This window comes from Meles meles, chromosome 18 (genome assembly GCF_922984935.1).
Source record: "Meles meles chromosome 18, mMelMel3.1 paternal haplotype, whole genome shotgun sequence".
Taxonomy (NCBI): domain Eukaryota; kingdom Metazoa; phylum Chordata; class Mammalia; order Carnivora; family Mustelidae; genus Meles; species Meles meles.
In genome coordinates, this window is record NC_060083.1 from 61,321,074 (window position 1) to 61,341,912 (window position 20,839).

The 20,839-nt window shown below is 57.5% G+C and overlaps 1 protein-coding gene across 1 annotated transcript in view; it reads right to left on the bottom strand.

Moving 5' to 3' along the window:
- Positions 1-749: 749 nt before the first annotated feature.
- Positions 750-20,839, bottom strand: part of TIMP2 (TIMP metallopeptidase inhibitor 2) — a 44,695-nt gene continuing 24,605 nt past the window's right edge. The window contains exons 2-5 of the mRNA XM_045984171.1: positions 13,398-13,498; positions 11,404-11,512; positions 5,583-5,707; positions 750-3,666 (exon numbers count right to left, since the gene is read on the bottom strand). Of these exons, the coding sequence (XP_045840127.1) occupies positions 3,469-3,666; positions 5,583-5,707; positions 11,404-11,512; positions 13,398-13,498 (533 nt within the window). The 3' untranslated portion in view covers positions 750-3,468. The remainder of the gene's footprint in view (positions 3,667-5,582; positions 5,708-11,403; positions 11,513-13,397; positions 13,499-20,839) is intronic.

Consider the following 20,839-nt stretch of genomic DNA (forward strand, 5'->3'; position numbering starts at 1 on the left):
GCACGTTCCTTTCCACAGGATGAGCGAGGCTAAGGGGGGGGGGAAGAATGGCATCTGGAGACCCCCTAACAGTCTGCTCACCCCACATGCGGGTTCTCAAACCGATTCAAAATTGTTTGCAAAGACGGAGAAAGCTCAGATAATAACCAGGTCATGGGAGCGTGGAGTTTGTCAGATCATTCTCTGCATTTTTTTTTTTGGTTTGTTTGTTTGAAAATTTCCCTAATGATAAGTGTTTCGCAGAAGTCACATTTGACCTAAATTATATATGCAAATATGTAAAAATATGTACCCAAAATATATATGTAAATATGAAAAAGAAAGTACATGGGGAGCCGCCATCTGGTGGGTTGTCTGCTAAGACCCCATGGAACCTGCAGGTCCGGAGGGGCACGAATGTCGGGGAAGGTCATTTGCACGACATGTTCAAGTTTAAATTATGATGGGGCCATCTCTCCCAGCTTAAGAGGAGGATGGGGAGGGGAGGAAAACCTGCAGAAAAAAGAGCCTTCAGAGTCACTGCTATGCACGACCCTCATTAGGATGCTGATGCAAGCCAGTGGCCCGTAAAAAAGCATCGAAGAGACCATGGGAGATGTCTGAACACTGACTAGATACAGGTGGGCCTCTCTTTCTCTTGGGGACACACGTCCACCTCCGTGGGACAGGCTCCCTCGGAGGTGTTTGGTTGCTAGGCTAGGAAGCAGCGGCTCCGAGCATCAGACAGAGCTACAGAGACAGAGCCAACGTTCTTGATAATACTGTTTATTGTCCATTGACGGAGCGATCACTCAAGAATGATACAAAGTATCAGAGACATGCACAGTCTGCTTGTCAACGTTCAACAGCTCTCACGTGTTCCCAGCACAGGAAGGTCTCAGACTTTATATTCCAGCAAAAACGCATTGCCCAAAGTTAAAAAAACAAAACAAAACAAACAAAACGAAACAAAACCAAACCCAAGCAAAAACAAACACAGACAAAGCTTTAAATTATGGCAGCAAGTCCGGAATTTCTTAATACTTATCAAGCAAAGGTTTGAAAATAACTACAATGTAAACTTCACTTTCAATATTTTGAGTTGCTTGCGTGGAGACAAGAATGGAAGGAGGAACGAGCAGTGCGTAGAAGAGAACATAAATTAAAGGATGCCGAATGGAGAGCCTTCTTCAACTACACGCGCCTTGTAATTGTTGACTCTGATGGTATTTGAGTGGCTTTGTCTCTCAGCTGCCACTGGGCACTTCCTCTTGCATTTTTTTTTGTTTCTGTTTTTGTTTTCTGCTCAGCGTGGCTAGAAGACCAATGTGTGTGGACCGAGTATAAAGGCCATCGTTTAGAACCAACCAACTCAACGATGCTTTACTCTGTAATGATTTGAACCAGAGAACAAAAGGCAGTGGCTGGAAGAAAGCAACCACACTCAAAGAAGGAAAGAAAAGAGCTGAAGGCATCCACCACCATAGGCTAGCTAGCACACCATGCTTTCCATTCTGGGTCAAAAGCTTCCACGACGCAGAAACCTTAAAAAAAAAAAGTGCAAGGCTAACACCTACCAAGGGTAATAAAAGACACAGCACAGGAATGATTACAACTGATGTCAGAAACAAACCAAAACATTTAAAAAATCAGCAGAAACAGGAGTAAATGTTACATATGATAACACCATACAGGAAGCAAACGTGTTATATTGATTGGAGGGGTCTGGTGTTCTTGTATATACTGAAATCACATGGACTGGTCCATCATGACATCTTACAAACTTTCTATCACTGTACAGCATGAAAGTACCCTCGATTCAGGGGCTGATCCCTGGCTATCCCCCTAGTCTGCCCTAGAAAGGGAAGTCATCAAAAATCTGTGCTGACCGGGTCCCGGCAGGCATGGGGGGCTACACGCCACGTGGGGGTCAGGGGTCTTACGGGTGGTTTGGGGTCACCGCAGAGTGGAGCAATGCTTAGAACGTGGTGACTCGGAGCGTTCTGCAGGAGGAGGGCACGCAGGCGGACACACGTGGGTCTCCGCGTGGGCTCATACATGTGCTCGCGTCGGTGTGTTTGCCTAATTTGCATGAAAAACTCAGAACAGTTTATACCGTACACAAGCAGGAAGGAAAGAGGACTTTTTGCTGAGCGATTTCTGCCTGCATTAAGCCCCAATTTACCGGCAGCAGAAAGCTGTGCTTGGGGAACAGGTTCTCTAGTCCCCTAGGACACTTTTTGGTTTTTTTTTTTTTTTTTTTTGGACCGAGAGATGGAATAACAGAAACCTAACTGGAGGCTGGTACGGCTGGGATTTGGGTTCACAGATTATCTGAGAATTCATCTTTAGAAAAGTGAGATGTTGCCCGCAGTATCCGGGAGGCCTGGATAGAGATTCACCGAACCCCCCCCCCCCAATTTCTCCTTTCTTGGGTAAGACTTCACGACATGCCCAGCTACTACCTTCACTCCCAGAAATCACGCCCAGCACAGTGACTATCTGTCTTTGTTGGGGGGGGGGATCACGGTAAGGCTGTGGCCCCTGGTGCGTTGGGGGACACAGCACAGCCCAGTTTTCGATGTCTTCAGGATGTACGAACAGAGCACAGCCAGCCTGTGCTACCGGCTACACACAACCCCGTGCAAAACCAACGTGTGCGACTCAGCTGGGTGCCCGATGCCAGGAGAAGGAGGAGGAGGAGGAGAAGGGAGCCAGACTGACTTCAGAAGCCCGGGAGTAAATAGCAAGGGGAGCCAAGTGTCCCCCCAAATGTCTGCCCTCAGGGCAGAATGCCATGGACTCCCCCAGAGTCGGGGTGTGTGGTGGGGGGAACTGAAAAGGACTTGGATGAAAGTGAAGCTTATCGCCCGCATCGTACAAGGCCCTGGAGCCTGGCTCCCACTGTGGATTCATGGCGTTAACTGGGGCTCCTTCAGGAACGAGCCGCTGGTCCAGGGCTTCTGTATTTACGGGAGTCGCAGGTACTGGGAGCCCGTGATGGGCACAGAGGAGACAGGGGCACTTGCAAGGGGCGGGGACTGCTGCCCTAGGGCCAGAGGTGTGGAAGCTGCAGGAAACGAGGGACATGCCCCTCTCGAGAGGAAAGGGACCTGGTAGGCCTGCTACACAGTCTTGCAACGACCCTCAGAAGTTTCTGCAAAATGCACGTTTCCAGGCTCTGCCCTGACCAGGCCTGGGGGACTCCTACGTACGGGCCACCCACTCAGTGTTTGTGACGGTGCCAGGGCTGGGGCTGGGCCCGTGGGTCCTGCCCTGCCTGCACCCGAGGATGCCCAGGCTGGCGGACGGGGTGTGGGACCACGACCACCTTTAAAAGGGAAATGGGGGTGGGAGGAGACTCACACTAATTTAGACCCACTTGGAGGACTGTTTTATTCATGCTGTTTCCGGGAAGGGATGTCAGAGCTGGACCAGTCTAAACTCTTGGAGGCTTTTCCGTTGGCCAGAGGGGTGCTGTTGGCCTGCTTACGGGTCCTCGATATCGAGAAACTCCTGCTTGGGGGGCGCCGCCCCGCGGTACCACGCACAGGAGCCGTCACTTCTCTTGATGCAGGCGAAGAACTTGGCCTGATGCCCGTTGATGTTCTTCTCCGTGACCCAGTCCATCCAGAGGCACTCGTCCGGAGACGAGATGTAGCACGGGATCATGGGGCAGCGCGTGATCTAGGAAGAGGGACACGGAGGCAGATCCGGTCAGGGACCGAGGCCACACAAGGGGGCATCTCCAGAACCCAGCCACGAGCCCAGCAAAGACATTCAAGGGCAGTTTGTCGAGAATGAATGACCACACGAGCCCAGCGGCGGGGGAGGAAATGGGAGCTCTAGCTGAACCCGCTCCATCGGCAGCCGCTCCTGAGTTCCCCTAGTCTCCAAACAGCAGCAGGCAGCCCACCTGGGCGGGCGGAAGGGGCCTGGGGTGACCCTCAGGCACTGCCCCCGCACCCCCCAGTGGCTGTAGGGGCCCCTCTGCTTTGGGCCATCTTGTCTACCATATCTGAGCCCGTCACAAAGGCCTCAGCGGAGCGCCACCCTCCTGGGAGGAAAAGACAACCACAGAAGGTCCCAAATTCCCCGGAGCGAGGCTCCAGTCAAATAAAAAGGACGTTGTCTTCCTCTGAAGCACGCATGGGCCTTGAGGGGATCCGCAAGTAGGACTGTGGCGGAAGAACGTCAGTCGGAGAGAGGGAAAGGGAAGAACTCCGTTTTGTTTTGTATTTTGAAATTTAAATTAAACCAATTAACATAGAGCGTATTATTAGTCTCAGAGGCAGGGGTCAGTGATTCATCACTTGTACGGAACACCCAGTGCCCATGACGTCACGGGCCTCCTTAGGACCCGGCACCCGCTCGCCCCCTCCCCTCCACCCCTCCCCTCCAGCCACCCTCAGGCTCTTTCCTGTGGTTAGGAGTCTCTCCGTTTGTCTCCCTCTCCGGTTTCATCTTGCTCTGTTTTCCCCTCCCTTCCCCTGTGCTCCTCTGTTCCCTTTGCTCAGCTCCACAGACGAGTGAGATCATCTGGTAACTGTCTTTCTCTGACTTCTTCCGCTCGGCGGGACACCCTCGCGTTCCATCCACGTCACAGCCAGTGGCCAGGCTGCGTTTGTTTTGATGCTAAAGGACTCGGTGTGGAGTTCCCGTTGGGCAGGAGCCGTGTGCTCGCCGGACCCGTAGCTGTAGGTCCGAAGTCCCACTCCGGAGGAGCCAAGGGACGGGCTGGCAGTGATGCGGCCGCACAAGCAAGAGCGTTCCCCGGCAAGAGCCAAGGCCGGCAGCCTTCCGGCCCCGGCCCCGCGTCCGGTGGCAGAGGGGCCCCGGCACCTGGCGGGGCTTCCTGTGCTGGGGCTGGAGGGCGGCGGGAGGGAGAGGACCCAAGCCTGGGGCCGGGGAGATCGCACGGTCTCCGGCAGCACTTAGCACTTAACGTGAGCCCTGCTCTGGCTGTGTCTAGCCCCAACTCTGGGCTGTCTTTTTCCTTTTCTTTTTTTCTTTTAAGATTTTACTTATTCATTTGGGGTGGGCATGGGCAGGGGGACGGGGGGGCAGAGGGACAAACAGACTCCCTCCTAAGCAGGCAGCCCCATGAAGGCCTTGATCCCAGGACCCCGAGATCACGACCTGAGCTGAAGGCAGATGCTCAAGCAACTGAAATACCCAGGCGCCCCCGGGGCTGCTAAGGGGACGGGGTGTCAGGGTTCTCCATGGCCCCAGCGCATGGAAACGGCTGGGATGTTCTTTGCCAAGGCACTCCAGTCTTTGCACTGGTACGTCCCCAGAAAGTACTCATGGCATCCTGTTCTCCCCACAAAATTCCTCCCCCTGGGAGGCTCTCCTTCCCAGAAGCTACAGGCCATGTGGCAAGATTGCAGGGATTTCTCAGATATCCCTCTGCAGGGGGCATGCCCCGGGGCTCTGTCCCTGGCCAGACAGCCTCACTGGTGAAGAGGCCGTACCTCCCCAGAGCCCTGTTCTAAGGACCCCGTGGATGGAGAGGGTCTGGCAAGCCAGGGATCAAAGCCTGGCGGTCTCCCTGGAGATGGAGGCGATGATGGAAAGCCCAGAAGGAGGCGGCAGCGGCTTACCTTGCACTCACAGCCCATCTGGTACCTGTGGTTCAGGCTCTTCTTCTGGGTGGTGCTCAGGGTGTCCCAGGGCACGATGAAGTCACACAGGGTGATATGCATCTTGCCGTTCCCCTCGGCCTTTCCTGAGGAGACAGAGGTCCTCGAGCTCAGGGCAGGCTACGGGTCCTCCTCCTCCTGCCGCCCCTCGCTCCCGCATGTGGCTTGGGCGCGCGCAGCCTTGCTGCTCACAATCCTGTGTATTGCGGGCTGAGCAGCCTCCCCGAAAGCTCCGTGTGGGAGCCCGACCCCCAGCACCTCAGAGATGTGCCTGTGTTTGGAGCTGGGTCTTTGGTGAGTTCAGTGAGATCACATGGGAGGGGACCCACATCCGATAAGAAAAGGCTCCTCATAAGACGAGATCAGAACCCAGAGAGGCACAGAGGGACAAGCCCTGCGGCCATGGGGAGGAGACGGCCGTCTGCGAGCCCAGAAGTGAGGCTTCGGGAGAACCGGCACTGCCCACGCCGGATGCCGGACCCCAGCCCCGGGGCCTGCCGGCGGGGAATCGATCCCCAGCCCGTGGTGCGAGCTGATGGAGACACCGTGGACCATCTGTATGGAGCAAAACGAACACCCAGAGCCCTCGGCAGACCCAAGAAAGGACAAAGGAAAAAAAAAACCCTCCCGTTTTCATTACAGCGAACACTCAGACGGGTTTCCTTCCAATACTCTCACACGCGTGTGTTCGCACGAGAGAGATCACACTGCATGCACATCATGCTGTTTCCTGTCTTATTTCTCACACGCATGTCCTCCATTTGACATGGGACTTGTCTGGGTTTTTCCACCAAGCAAAAACATGGAATTCTATAAAATTGCAAATCGGGCCCGAATTCCCTTCATGGTGGGGGGATGGGGGAGGTGGCACCATTTGTCTTTTTGACCTCAGGCTCCTGATTCCACTCCCTGTTGACCTTTTTGCCACCAGTCCAAGCTCCCGCCGAGAGCAGGACGTGAAGGACACGGAGATGCAGTCCAAACTGGGTGTCTTCCACGGGCCTGGCTGCGGGGCTCCTGCTGACCCTCGGTGTCACGTATAAATGACACAGCCTCTCAGAGCACTCAAAGGACACCCTTCCCACACAGGTACAGTTATTACGACTTGGTTGGGCACACACGATGTGAAAATCTGTTACAACATCCTCGTACGTCTGCCTTGGAAAACACACAGTCTTTCTTGGAGAGAAAAACAGGAATTAATTAAAATTTGTAACTGAGGGCTGTAGGTTTCTTTTTCCTTTTGGAGGAGAGGACTGCAGAAGAAAATTATAGGGCCCGTTCTGTTCCAGTTCCTGAACATGAGTGTCTCCCGGTGCCCAGCTCAACATGTGAACTTGAGTCATCAGCCCAAGAGGAGGTGGGCTGCCTCGGGCCATGTGGTCACTCCTGGGGCCGCTGCCAGCCGGGCTGAGTGGTTTACTGTGCCCCGTGATTTCTGGGTGGCCCATACTGACTCCAGGACACCAAGATGGAGAGCATGTGCTCAGAAAGTAAACACCAGATTTGACCCAGAGCCATCCGACCAAGCTGAGGAAAGAAGTCAGCTCAGCGAGGTCCCCCTGTACCGGGTCCGCTGGCCCCTCCTGGATTTGCCTTTTATGGATCTTGGGCTCCACGGCCAATTAGGAAACCCAGATCTGCCTCATGTCACTTGCTTGCTCCCAGTATTAAAGGTGGAACAGTGGAAGTGGATAGACACACAGTTACTAGCAGGTGTATCTTCAAACAAAATGTATCTTCTTCATTTTTATTATAAGCGGAGCCACAGTTCAGATGGTTTCGGTTGTAAAAAGCCTAGCGGAGGTGGGCTCCAGTTACTGGAACTGTCTTCTTGTTCAGACTGGGGACAATTTAATGGACCCGTGTGAAGGAACAGCCCAGGACACCTACGTGTCACGTGACGCTGCCATACCTCTGATGGCAAATATAAACGCGCGAACTTCCGCATGAGAACGTCGACGTTCGCAGAGTGACTGAGTGAGATGATCAGGCTCTCTGCTTTCGACTCACGACGCCTCATTTGGACACAGAAACTTCTTCCTTCCAGAAAAGAGGCTGAGCAAAATAGATAAAAAGACTCTCCTACCACGTCCCCCGAAATAACACAAAGCAACCTCGCAAGAGAGTCGCTGCCAGGCTGCCGCGTGCAGCCTCTGCCCTCGGCTCTCATTCCGGACCCACACTTTCTAAGCAGCCACGCGGCTTCCTCACGTGCCTCGTGGTCAGTGGGACGGGGACAGACGTGAGCCACATACTCAGCAGAGACACTGCATGCCAGGGCTCCTGGCTGCTGGACCTAACCCAGCTTCCTGGCCATTCCCCCTGCAGTCCAGACGGTCCATCTCATGGAATAAAGGGCGATGCCAAGGTCCTCAGGATCTCCGGGCAAGAGACAGGACTGACTGACCACGAAAGGCCCCAGGAGATGACCAGGATGTCCGGAGGTACCTCCGTAAGGAAGGTGACCGACCTCACCTGCTGGGGCTCAGCCCTCCTTTGTGTGTGCCGACCCACCACGGGGCACCTCTGGGATGAACGGTCAGCCTCCCACCCAGGGCAGGGAAGGTTCTCGTTGGATGTCAGCTCCCAGCACTGGCTTTCCACCGGCCTCTCCTGGGCAGCTTCAGAAACACTGCTGCCCAGGCCGCCCCCCTGAAGGACCTGCTTGGAACTGCTCTACGGTGCCACCTGGGGTTCAGGACTTCTAACCGAGTCCCCGAGAAATTCCAACAGGCCGTGAAGGCAGAGGGCTGCTGGCTCAGATGCTGGGGTGGCGAGACGGCTAAAACCTAGATCTCACAGGTGAGGAAGCAGAGTGTCGCAGACCTGGGAGTCAGGAAGACACGCCCGGCAGTGTGGCCCAGGCACAGGAGTGCCAAGAAATGCTTAGCCACTGGCTCCTCCGGGAGAAAGAGCTCCAGCGCCCAGCACCTGCCGAGGTCTGTGCGGCAGACGCTCGCGCCCTGATTTCAAAGTACCAACCAGACATCAACCAGAATTTTTAACAACTGACGTGGGGAAAGTGGGTTCAGACACACACCACCAGACCTGGGGCACGTTGTCCATCTCTGTTTTCCTCATCTGTAAAATGGGGACCACGTAACATTACCTTCGTTGTAAGAGATCGTTAGGATCAAAGGGAATCCACACGAGAAGCTTTCAGAGGCCATCAGGACCAGGGAGAGGGCGATCCTAGTTCTCTTAACAGGGAGCCGGCGAAGCCTGTTGCATGAACCCAGACCTGGTCCCCTTCCCTCCCAGAAGCCCACCCAGAAGACCCGGCCCGGCCCGCCTGCCTTCCGCACGTGCTTCTACAGTTCTGCAGTCTGCTCGGCTGCCTCTAGAGGGCGGTGTGAGGAGCTGGAGAAGGCCCGCGAGGTGCCGCTTTTGAAGGGTTATTCCCGGAGACCAGCCCAAAACCTAGAGCTGAAAACCGGAAGCCGTTGATTTCTTAGGGCAACAAGTTCCCGGAACCATGGGAGGTCTCGTCTCCTTTCCCTTCTCTCCACAGCTTATCTTTCTGACCATAAAAGCAACGGATGTCATTTGTAAGATTTTGCAAACACAGGGACGCATCAAGAGGAGATAAAACGGATGCTGCCCATTCCTGGCACATGCGGACCTGGTCACTCCCTCACCGGGCACCTGCACCCCGTGCCCCGTGTTCCCTGCACCTGCCTGGCCCGCCCTTCCCCGGTGTCACAGTGACAGCGCCGTCAGGAAGGTCCCTGCTTCGTGATTCTGTCCCCATACCTGTCTCTCTGGTCAACTTTGTTTTTCTTTCTGTAAAAATAGTAGACACTGCAAATGTAAAATGGTGCAGCTGCTTTGGAAAACAGTCTGGCAGCTCCTCAAATGATTAAACATAGTCACCATATGCCCTGAAATTCTACTCCTACGCATCGGCCCGAGAGGGATGAAAACATAGCCACGCGAACGCGTGGTGACGGGCGCGGACAGCAGCGGGGTGCATGTGAGCCCAAGGGCGGAAACAACCGCAGTGTCCATCAGATGACAGATGGGGGGACACACTGCGGTCTGCTCAGACATAGTATTCCAGCATAAAAGGGAGAGAAGTTCTGAATCCTGTTACAACGTGGATGAACTTTAAATAATGTCACGCTGAACACAGTGCTGAGTGAGGGACGCCAGACACAGGACCACAGTCCACCCTTCCATTCACAGGACTCTGAAATAGGGAAACCCACGGAACCAAAAAAGAAAGAGACTGGAGCATGCTGGGGCTTGGGGGCGGGGAGTGGGGGCTGGGGAGGCAGAACAGCAGAAGAGGCGGGGTTCTCCAACGGTGGCCATGGTCGCAACCTGCACGGGTTACCCAAACCACTGAAAGACGCCCTTTAAAGGGGTGAAAGGTATGCTGTGTGAGTTACAGTCAATAAAACTCTAAAAATCATGGATGCTCATAAGAAAACATTTAGAAAGATCAGAAGTGCTCATAAAAGAAGAAAAAAAAAATCTCCCACCATCCCCAAGGAGAGGGACAGACGTCTCAGTGGAGCAACGAACCAGGGACCCAGATGCCAGGCATGAGCATATTAAGGGAGGGAGGGGGGTGTTACCCAAGGAGAAGTGACAGCCGTGTCCTCTGCCCCACTCACTCCCCACTGCATCTCCCCCTGGCAGGGACCCCCATGCGCGCAGCATAGATGGCCGGGGTCAGTGCCAAATCCTCCGGATCCTTGGATCTTTGCACCTGCCACCCGAGACGGTCTCCTCCTCCTGAGCATTTGCTCACTGTTCACAGCACCCCCTCCCCCAAAAACCCTGTCTTATTTTCTCTCGTTTCTTCTCCTGCCCCCGCAGTGGGAGCGTGTGTGCACTTCCCACGGGAGAGCGCCTCCTGACCCCCCGTCACACAGGGCACAGGGCGAGGCATCTAGTGGGCACCTGCCTAGTATGTGGGTTTTTTTCTAAGGTTTTTAAAAAGATTTTATTTATTTATTTGACAGAGATCACAAGTAGGCAGAGAGGCAGACAGGCAGAGAGAGAGGTGGAAGCAGGCTTCCCGCTGAGCAGAGAGCCCGATGTGGGGCTCAATCCCAGGACCCTGAGATCACGACCTGAGCCGAAGGCAGAGGCTTAACCCACTGAGCCACCCAGGTGCCCCATTTTTAAAGAATTTATATATTTATTTGACACAGAGAGAGAGAGATCACAAGCAGGCAGAGCGGCAGGCAGAGGGAGAGGGAGAAGCAGGCTTTCTGCTAAGCAGGGAGCCTAAACTGCGGCTTGATCCCAGGACCCCGCGTAGCCAACTAAGCGACCCAGCCCCCATGTGTGTTGATTTTTAAAATATTCTCAGTGGATGGGGGAAAAAGTACCAATCATCCAAACAAAAGAAACCCCCCAAATCACAGAGACTCGGATTCAGAATGAATTTTTATGATTTAACTAGACTGTATAATAAAAAATAATGTTAGATGAGGGGCGCTGCCCCTCCATGCTCCCGTCTGCCGGCGCCTGTTTCCACATCTGGCTCGGGCCTCTCTTTCAGGAATAAAATGCGAAAATTCTCACCTCTTGGTGTCCACCCGACCGCCTGTCTCCCGTGGATACTGGTTTACTGTGTTCCCCCATCAAGTCACACGAGGGCCACTGTTGTGGGGGGCCGGGCAGGTGAGAACATACCAGGACGTCTCAGATGGGAAGAGGCGGGGGAGCCCAGAGACTTCCCAACAGCCTTATGGGGTCAGGGCTCTCCCTGCGCCACAGCCCTGCGCCACAGCCACACCGGCCCCATGCCTGGCCGCGTACCCACCTGCAATAAGATATTCCTTCTTTCCTCCGACGTCCAGCGAGACCCCACACACGGCGGAGGAAGGAGCTGTGTAGATGAACTCAATGTCCTTGTCGGGGCCTTTGAACATCTGCGAGGACCGAGGTGAGATGTGAGCGGAGCGGGCCGGCACCGCGACCGCGCCGACCTGCCCCCGTGGGACCCCAGCGTGGGATAGGGGGACAGAAGGAATGGAGGAGCTGGACGAGAAGGCCACCATTCCCGCTGCAGAGTGATTCTCTGCAGACGCTTGTCACGTAGTGCGGCAGCTGTCACCAGGGGGCACAACAGGGTCCCCGGGAGGACCCCCTCTCGGACAACACACGGGCTCTCCCTACGCCCGACGAGGTCGAGGGGGTACGTCCAGGTGACTCTGACCCATCGTGGAGGACCACCGCCTCTGTGGAATCCCACAGCTCTGACCCAGCACTGGCTACTTGACGGGAGAGGCGCCCTCGCCTCCATGGCCTTGGACAGGACTCCGCGGGCCAACAAGGCCTGACGTCCCCGCTGCTGATCTACTGGGGACAAGCCTGCCTGCCGCCTGGAGGCGGGTGCACTGTTCCAAGAGCCTGGCAGGAAGTGAGACAGCACAGCCAGGGGTTCCTGCTGCCCCACCGGGTGGGGACAGTGACAGGTGGGGGATGGGGGTGTGCGGAGGCCGGCCCTCCACCCTGGCTCTGGGGCGCCGGGGGCGGGAGGCGGTGGAAAGGGGAAAGCACACACATGCTCCGGGACCACACAACAGAGGACGCAGGGCACAGGTGCCCTCCGGCTTCGCGCGTCCGCTGGAACCTTGCCGTGCCTAAGCCAAGGTCACTAGCGTGGGCTTTGGAGGGGAGGGGGTTGTTTCACTAAGCAGACCCCAACGCAACAGGGTCATCTCAATGTCACCATGAGCCAGCCCTGCAAGAGCTCAGTCCACCCTGCCCCAGAAAAGGTTAGGCCGATGGTGACGACAACGGGCTCTGCTACATGACGTCTCCCACTGAGGGCACGAGCACTTCTCTAGTGCTAACACCTGCCTTTTCAGGACGCCTCGATGAGGTCACAAGAACGGAGACGTTCTCTCTCCCTCTCACAGAGACTCAGGCCCTGAGAGAGCAGGTCACCCCCTCGAACGGCACAGATGCGAGTGTCTCATTGACCTGGTAACATTCACTGCCCGCTGATGCTTCTTTTTGCGACATAATTAAACACAGACAGCGACAACTCCTGTCTCTCCAGTCAGAACCTAGGACTTCCCTCTGCCGCAGACCAAGTTAGTGACTGTTGACAACGATCACTTTCCTCCAGGGCCGGTCCCATCCTTCCTGCCTCCCCTTATCCCGTCTCTGCGCAAACACCGGCTCCTTGCCATACGCCCTGACGCGAACAACGTTCTGAGAAAACGGACCCCACCACCTGCCCCTCAGTCGGCAGCTTCCACGCCTCCCGTCCCTCTCTCACCTGGCGGACCCTCCTCTCCACCTCTGGCCAGGCTGTGGTCTCCAAGTCTTTCCCCACATCCTCTTTCGAGAAGCCGGCCCCCACCACACCTGCCCACAGGACCCCTTCCTCTCAGGATCTGAAGCTGACCACCAAGACTCGAGCCTCCAGCACTGTCTGGAGGGGGGGTGTGAGGGGTCCCAGACGCAGTGGCCAAGCTCTCTTGCCTTCGCGAACCTTGCGCTATGGACGGGCACCCGTGGAACGTTCCATAGCAGCTCTGGCCAGCTCCACAAGGACGCTGAGCCTCTGGTGGATGCTTACTGTCCACCAAAACGAAGAGGACGCATTTCTGAAACAGCCCAGTCAAAGCGTGTCCGCACGACTCTGCTGGCATTTACAGATTAAGGAAAATCCAAGTGACTTGTATCTGCCCCGGAGAAGGCAGGGCACCTCCCCAGGGTCTCCCGCCTCCAGAGGACCCCCCGCCAGCTCCCGACCCTCCCACAGCTCTGCCCAACGGGACAACCCCGCGACGGCCGCGTTACCTTGATCTGCTTGATCTCGTACTGAATCCGTTTGATGGGGTTACCGTAGATGTCATTCCCGGAGTCGACCTCTTTCACACTGACCGCTTTGGCCCTTATCACTGCGAGACAAAGACACGGAGGTCAGCAGAGCCCCCGCAGCGCCGCCCTGGCGCCGAGGAGGGGCGAGAGGAGCAAGCGAGTCGCCCCCACATGTGCCGAGCAGGAAGCGGGCAAGAGGTGAAGCTCTGAGACTCCTCCGGTCCCAGGATCCTTCGACAAGGACGCTGCCGGGGGCAGCAGGAGCCTGGTCTCGCGGGACAGCCGGCTTCCCGAGGCGATCGCTGATGAAACTCTTCCTTGACGCCACGCTCGAGGGCTTGGGGGCTTTTTAAAATTCTCTCCGGTGTGTATTCACGGGCGGCTGGGGAAGCAGATAAGCGAATTCACTGGGCCCGATCGTCACCCTGTGATGGAGGACGGCGCCCGCTGCCCAGCCTCCAGCCACTGCCGGCTCCACACAGGCTTCTCCAGGCTGAGCGCGGGGGGCTAACGGGAGGCCCCATCGCGTCTGGGTTTGGGGGTCTTACATCTGAAGGTTCTGGCCTGCTATGCCTAATCTGTCCTAAAAGTGACCCTGAAGAACGTCCTGCGAGTGATTCTTTATAACAACCACAACACATCCTATCAAGGGCACGACAGAGGAAGGGTCCGAGCGCTCTGGCCACCCCGCCCCCCAAAGGAAATATTCCCAAGCCCCACCGGCAGACCCACGGGGCAGGTGCCAGGGAGGGAGGCCAAACGGAAAGAAAAGGATCCCAGACCATGACACAAGATGCAGGAGGGGGGAAGAGGTCCGGCTGGGAAGGTTCTGGAATGTTGGCCAGAGCCTGAGGCTGCTCGTGGGCCGTGCACCACAGGGCGTCCTCCCAGCAATTAGGCCAGACCCAGCCTGCACCCTGACGCAGCGAGGGTCAGCTGCTCACGTGTCCCTGGGGCCGAGCCCTCCCTCGTTTCATCTGGAGGCTTATCGGCTGGTGACACGGCCTGCTTTAATGGCTTTAAAAGCTTTGCCCTCCACAGCTCAGCTGTGCAGGGTCACTTGGGAGAGAGGTTAATGTGGACAAAAGCAGAGCAGAGCAGTAAGGAAGAGGCAGAGCCAGGCACAGAGGCGCCTCCGTCCTCCAGCCCCAGGAAGGCAGCTCGCACGCGTCTTGGAACCCCCTGGCCGGGGCTGTGTTGCCCACGGAGCAGGGAAGCCCAGGCACGTGCATCCTGTCTGTGCCCATCCCTCGGGCCCCAGCCTGGCACCAGAGGTCAGCCCACACCACCCCCCAGCCCCGCCCAGGCCCAAACCCCATTTCTTATGTTTTCTTCTGCTGAAGCTGAGTCACAAAGCGCAGGTTCCTGTTGCTCAGGCTAAGCCAGGCCCCAAGCTGCAAAGCTGCATCTAGGAATTGCCATCCAGCGGGCCACGTTCAACAGAAGGCCCTGCCCTTGGGAGTGGGTCAGCCTGTGCCCAGGGGCTCCTCCTTCTCCACCCCTAGTGCCGGCAGACTTTTTATAGCTGCGTCCCTCTAGGCTCGAACATCTTCCTCAGTCACCCACGGCCCTCATCTAAAACAGGACACCCTCCACAACATGGTACCAGCCAGCAGGTCTCTCCGCGACCCCAGCTGCTCCCGTCCTGCTGTTCTGCCCATCCATAAGGGTCCCTTGAACCCCAAAATGCTGAGGGGTATCCCCGCCTCCGGACAGACAAGTCTCTTCTGCCCTGAAGACCATCTAGCCCTCCCTGCCGAGAGAACTTCTATGCATCCTTCAAAACCCAGATCAAATCGCCCTTTCCTGTCCTGCTCTGGGCGATCCTGTCCTACTGCAGCCCTTGGCACGTTCCACATGTCTCCTCCATCCCGCTGTAAACGCCTGCACCCCTGTGGGCTCAGGGGGCTTCTACCGGGCAGAGGCTATGTTCTCGCCATAGTCGGGGCCCGCTAGGTCCTTGCCAGATGGAACCGGGCTGTCCCTGAGACATGCGGGCAGCCCGGGTGAGCCTGTCTGTGGTCTCACTACCTGCCTCACCCATACCGTATCGCACTGCCACACGGGGAAACGTTGATGCAGATCACGAACCATCCCAGATCAACGCCCCGGATCAACGCCCCGGGTGTCTCTGGGGGTCAGCGTTGTCACTGGCTGGTGGCATCAAACGAACCAGAGCGTCCAAGGGAGACAGCGGCTCTGGGAGCATCACTGCTGCTGGGTTTTACCAGGACACACCCAACTCGGCACGCCTTCTCAAACTCCCTTTCCGAGGTCCGCTACCCCACATGACACCTCACCCACAAATAACGGGTCCTGCATACACTCCCCCGCAGCCACGAGAAAACGTCAGTGAACAGGTTCCATCCCATTCCACGCATTCAGGTCCAGGCATTTTTGTCCTAGAAAAGCCCCTAAGGTCGCAGGCAGTCCGAATCCTTCGTCAAGGGGGGCAGCACCAGGCTAGACCCTTCTCTCGGACCCTGCCCGCCGTGTAGGGTCATGGACGCTCCCCTGGAGGCACAGCCGCTCACGCGGACGCCGAGCCGCCGCCGCCACCAGCCCCTGTGCTACTCCAGGAGCAGCGGACCCGGATCGTCGGAACACGCCGTGCCTGGCACACGTTCTCCTACTCCTGCAGGTGGGAGGCTGGGAGAGCATCGCGCCGGCCGCTCGGGTCCGGATGGCACCCCCTGGTCAGCACAAATCCCAGGCTCTAGGTTGGACACCACTTCCTAACTTGCTGGCTTCGCTTTAGGGCTACAGAGGACACGCTTTCCTTTTTTAAATTATCGGAAAGAAGGGACTGGTTGGATCCAGGATGCAGGGCAGACTCGCGGGTCGAGGCCAGCTTGTGAACTGGCTCCCAGGCTGCCTGTGGCTCGCAGGGTCATGGGGGCGGGGGCCAGGAGGAACCGCAGTGGGGCTGGTCCACGCAAATAAGAACTCAAGATTCCTCAGGGTCTTTGAATGCGTTGTGGGAACCTCTCCACTTTGCGAAATGGGAGATAACGTGAAGGAAAGAAAGAGAATCAAGAGGGGCAAAGAAAGACCAGTTCTATGGCAATCTTCTGAAAACGTCTACACCGTCGGACGGACGCGAAGGAGAGGTGCCAGGCATACACCCATCCATGGAGATGCCGCAGCCCCTCTCAGGGAAGCCGGTGCAGTGCGGGTTCAGCACTCTGGGCGGGGAAGGGTACAAGCAAAGCTTTTTTTTTTTTAAATATTTTATTTATTTGACAGAGAGAAATCACAACTAGGCAGAGAGGCAGGCAGAGAGAGAAGAAGCAGGCTCCCTGCGGAGCAGAGAGCCTGATGAGCGCAAGACCTGAAGGCAGAGGCTTTAACCCACTGAGCCACCCAGGCACTCCCAAGCAAAGATTTTGCAAATGAATTCATCAAAGCCGGAGGATCCCACCAGCAAGCTGAAGGCAGGAGACCTGGGGGAAATAGGCAGAGGGGCCCCACAGGGACAGAGGGCTGGGGCCGCCGCATGGGGGATTCTGACCCTCAGCCTTTTGCCCCCAGCATGAGGCCAGAGTGGGGATTTCTTAGCAGCCAGACTCAGAGCTCGGGGCCGAGTTGCCTTTCAGGTAAAATCCTAAAAGCGTGGGCCTCCTTCTGCCCATGGGAGAAAGGGGGTAAGGTGAGGGAGGGTCTTTGGTAACAGAGATGGCCTTCAAGGAGCGTCCAACCCAGACAAGAAGTCAGACCAGCGGACGGGGGAACAGAGAAGCACACCATTTCCAGCCCAAGCAGTGGGCGGGGAGGAGGCAGAGAGCTCTCCAGAAAGGCATTTCCAACACCCCAGAGGACAGGCATCCCAGAACTCTGGGATGGAGGCCACTCTAAGTCCAGGATGGGCCCGTCTCGGCCCCAGGCCACTTAAAGACCAGGACTGGGGAAAAGCAAAGAGACGCCAAGAGTCTGAGAGGAAATTAAAATCCAGACAAGGACCCACGTTTGCCGAACACCTACTATGTGCTGGCCCGGGTGCCTGGCCCTGGGTGGGCGACCAGCCCGCAAGCTGTCCACTCCCCAGCACTGAGCGGCTCTGCTCCATGGGCCTGCCCTGGCTGTAGGAGCCAGAGGCGGTGGCGGGAGCAAGAGGCTTTATAAAGATCCCTGCTTTAACTGTTTTGTGCTAAAAAATGATGGCTTCTCCCCGAGCTGCTCCGATTTTGTTTTTTTCCTTCCCCTTCTGCCGTGAACACAACATCTGGGTTTGAGATCAAGGGTGATACACTGGCTGATGAATTCACCGCCAGATGTTGGCTACTGGAATGCACAACCGTCGACTTAATTCAAAGCACACGCAACCGCAGAGCCCCTGCCCCCAGCCCTTGAGCCGCGGACATCACATGATGTCACTTCCCCGTCGGCGGCAGCAAAACAATCCCCGGTCCACCAGCCGGAGCTGGGATGGAAAAGGGCTGGGTGGGTGGAGAGTCAAGGTCAGGGACAAGGATCCAAAGAACACAGGCTGTGTTCAGACTGTGAGAGAGGACGCCCGCCCAGGGAAGGCCCGGGGAGGCCAGACTGTCCCTCTGGCTGCCTGGGGCCGGGGGTGGGGTGAGAACAGCAGGGGCTTTCGGGAAACCTAGGGTGTCCTCAGCACACAACGTGGCCTGGGCCAGCCCGGGGCGGGGGTGGCGGTGGGGAGGGGGGGCACAATTGACCAGCCTGGACAGAGATTCCTTCCAATCACCCCCGCCCACTCAGAGCTGGCACCCCACCGACACCTTCTGAGTCCTACTGTGTCCGTGGACATTCCTGGGGAAGCAACGGAGAATAGCGAGGCGTCCCCGTAACCTGTGGGCAGCCAGACTCAGAAAAAGAACCTTCTCTAACGAGTTCATTGACTTCACACCCACTGAGTCGTTTTCACTATCTCGCCGTGAGCCCGGCCGCTCTCCCACGAGAGCTACATACACGAATATCTCCTAACGGGACACTTCCCCAGGGGGCCACCCTGCTGGGCACCCGCTCCCAATTCCTGAGCCAGGTAAAGCTGTGGCTATTAAAACATGACTTTTAGACCTTCGTGGCCTTGTTTGGATGCACTCGGCTCACGCTATGTTCCCAGGCTCCGGTGCAGGCTGACGTTGAGCCTCTGGCTTCGGGAAAAATCATGCCCTTGCCCAGAGGAGATGTGGGAATCTCTGGGGTTTGGAAAATCATTCGTCTAAATACAAAGTCAAAATCCCGCCCCAGATCATCTGAGTCTCACCAGCATCCTGACTCACAGTGGCAGGGTTAGCTCAACGTCAGTGGAGGCCACATCCCCTCTCAGCCCAGCCCGCGGACCGCAGCCGCCAGCAGGAACCCGGGAGGGTCGCCCAGGGAGACTGCTGCCCGCGGGGACAGCACTGCTCTGCTCTTCTGTCCTTGCCCCGGCCCTGGGGTCCCTCCACTGGGGGCCCATTCCCGGTGCCACTCGTGTAGAGAAAGGGAGAGATGTGGCCCGGCACATCTGCCAAAGACCCTCCTGTCCTGTCCCCACTCGGGCGGGGGTCACCCTGCACAGTGACGGGAATGCAGCCGAGCCAAGCCCACCACGGGCACCGGGGTCTGAGAGCCGTCACGGGGTGAGTGTGCAGAAGGGCACTTCTTAGGTGGAAACGGGGCCACTGCGCTGCCCAAGCTGCAAACGCCTTCTGTGGGTCCCTCGGTCCACTCCCTTGTCTTCATGCTGGCCTCTTCAGAGGAAGCCCAGCTGCCCCTTACTCCAGGGCTCTCTACTCTGCTAGGGGGCTTGGGGACAGCCGCAGGGTTACCTGCTTTCGTCCACACTCTCCAGAGAACAGGGTGCCCCGGGTCTGGACATTTACACACTCCAATCACAGAGCTGCTGCCGTCCCCATAACGCTGTAAGCATCCGGCAGCTGGCATCTGGGACGGGCATTTCTTGTCGCTTTTGGGCAGACAGGTGACGCTGCACGGCTGGTCGACCTGGCTGAGGTCCCTGGGAGTTCTGATGAGCTTGTCCAAAGCCTGACTGAGGGCAGCCCAGGGGGACGCCCCCATCCCACCCAAGCGCTAGCCCTCGGGGCCAGACTTGGGAAAGCTCCGGGGTGCCCCAGGGCCCCCGACCACACCCAGACACGCCCAGCAGTAACCGCTGCAGCTTTGCCCTGTAAACGCTGTAACAAAACGAGCACGTTTTCAGGGCCCTGCCCCCCACTGCTGTGGGGTCCCTAACTGCTTCGGGGGGCATCACAAGGGCGGTTTTGAACCTCTCCAATGGGACTGCATCTGCTTCGTGAGCAGGGTGGGCGACCTCCCGAGCTGGAGGGCAGGGAACGGGGCACGCGGGGACTGAGAAAGAGAAGCGAGCTCACGTGGACCGCAGGCCCGTTCAGACCCCCTGGGTCTCAAGGCCACGCCCCTCCCCACAGAACCGCACGTGGAAACGGGGTGCGGTCCAACAGCCTGGGAGATGTCCCAAGGAATGCGTGGTGTCAGCGCTGGCTCGGCACCCAGATGTCCATGGGGGCGTCTGGCCCCACCTGCCCCCGGCCACGTCTGGCCACACCCCGCCTTGGCAGGTGCCCCGGGGGGGGGGGGGGGGGGGGGGGGCTTTCCCGGGACACCTGGCTCTGCCTTCCCCGCCGTCAGGGCCTGGCTGCTTTCAGTCAGCAGTGGGGTCGACTTCCTCCAATTCTCTTCTTCCAGGGAACGGAGAAAAAGGCGGGGGGAGGCACCATTTCATAACTAAAACCTCCCTGTGGTGGGAGGAGGCAACCGGGGGCTCGCTCCGTCTGAGCCACAGCCCCGACAGACCAGGTGCCACCTTCGGGTCCCTGAAAGCCTCCTCACCCCGGGCAGCCGACCGACGTCCCCAGCTCTGGGGCAGGGCTGCGCCTGTCCAGGCTGAGGGCAAGGTGGGCCGGCATGACTCGGGCCACGGCGGGAATGCCTGCGCTCACCCCTCCCTCGGAGCACGTGTGTCTGTGGGGGCCGAGGGTGGGGCGGGGAGGGTGACTGGCCAGCAAACAGCAGTGTGGCCCCAGCCCTGGGCTCTCCGAGATTCTAGCACATTCCCACGAGCCGCTGTCCACTGGATGCCCCGTCTCCATGGAGACCAGCGTTCCCACCTCCACTTCCTGTCCGCTGGCTCAGGCCCCCTGGGGAGCAGGAGGGAACCATCCCTAAGAGCTCCTCAGCTGTGCAGAGAGAAGCTGGGGGGACTCGCCGTTCAGCCGCCTGCCCCAGCCCCCAGGACCACAGCGGGCCCCCGACTCACGCCCCGCCACCCATCCTCTCCCTGGGAGCCCAACGGGATCTCATGCCAGAGGCCTCGGTCACGGTTCCCGAAGCCTTGGGCTCAGGCCCTTCCCATTCACGTGCTGCTGAATCACTTGAAAAAAATGCACCCCGATCCTGGGAGGATTTGCTGAGAACAGTGCGGCTTTGTG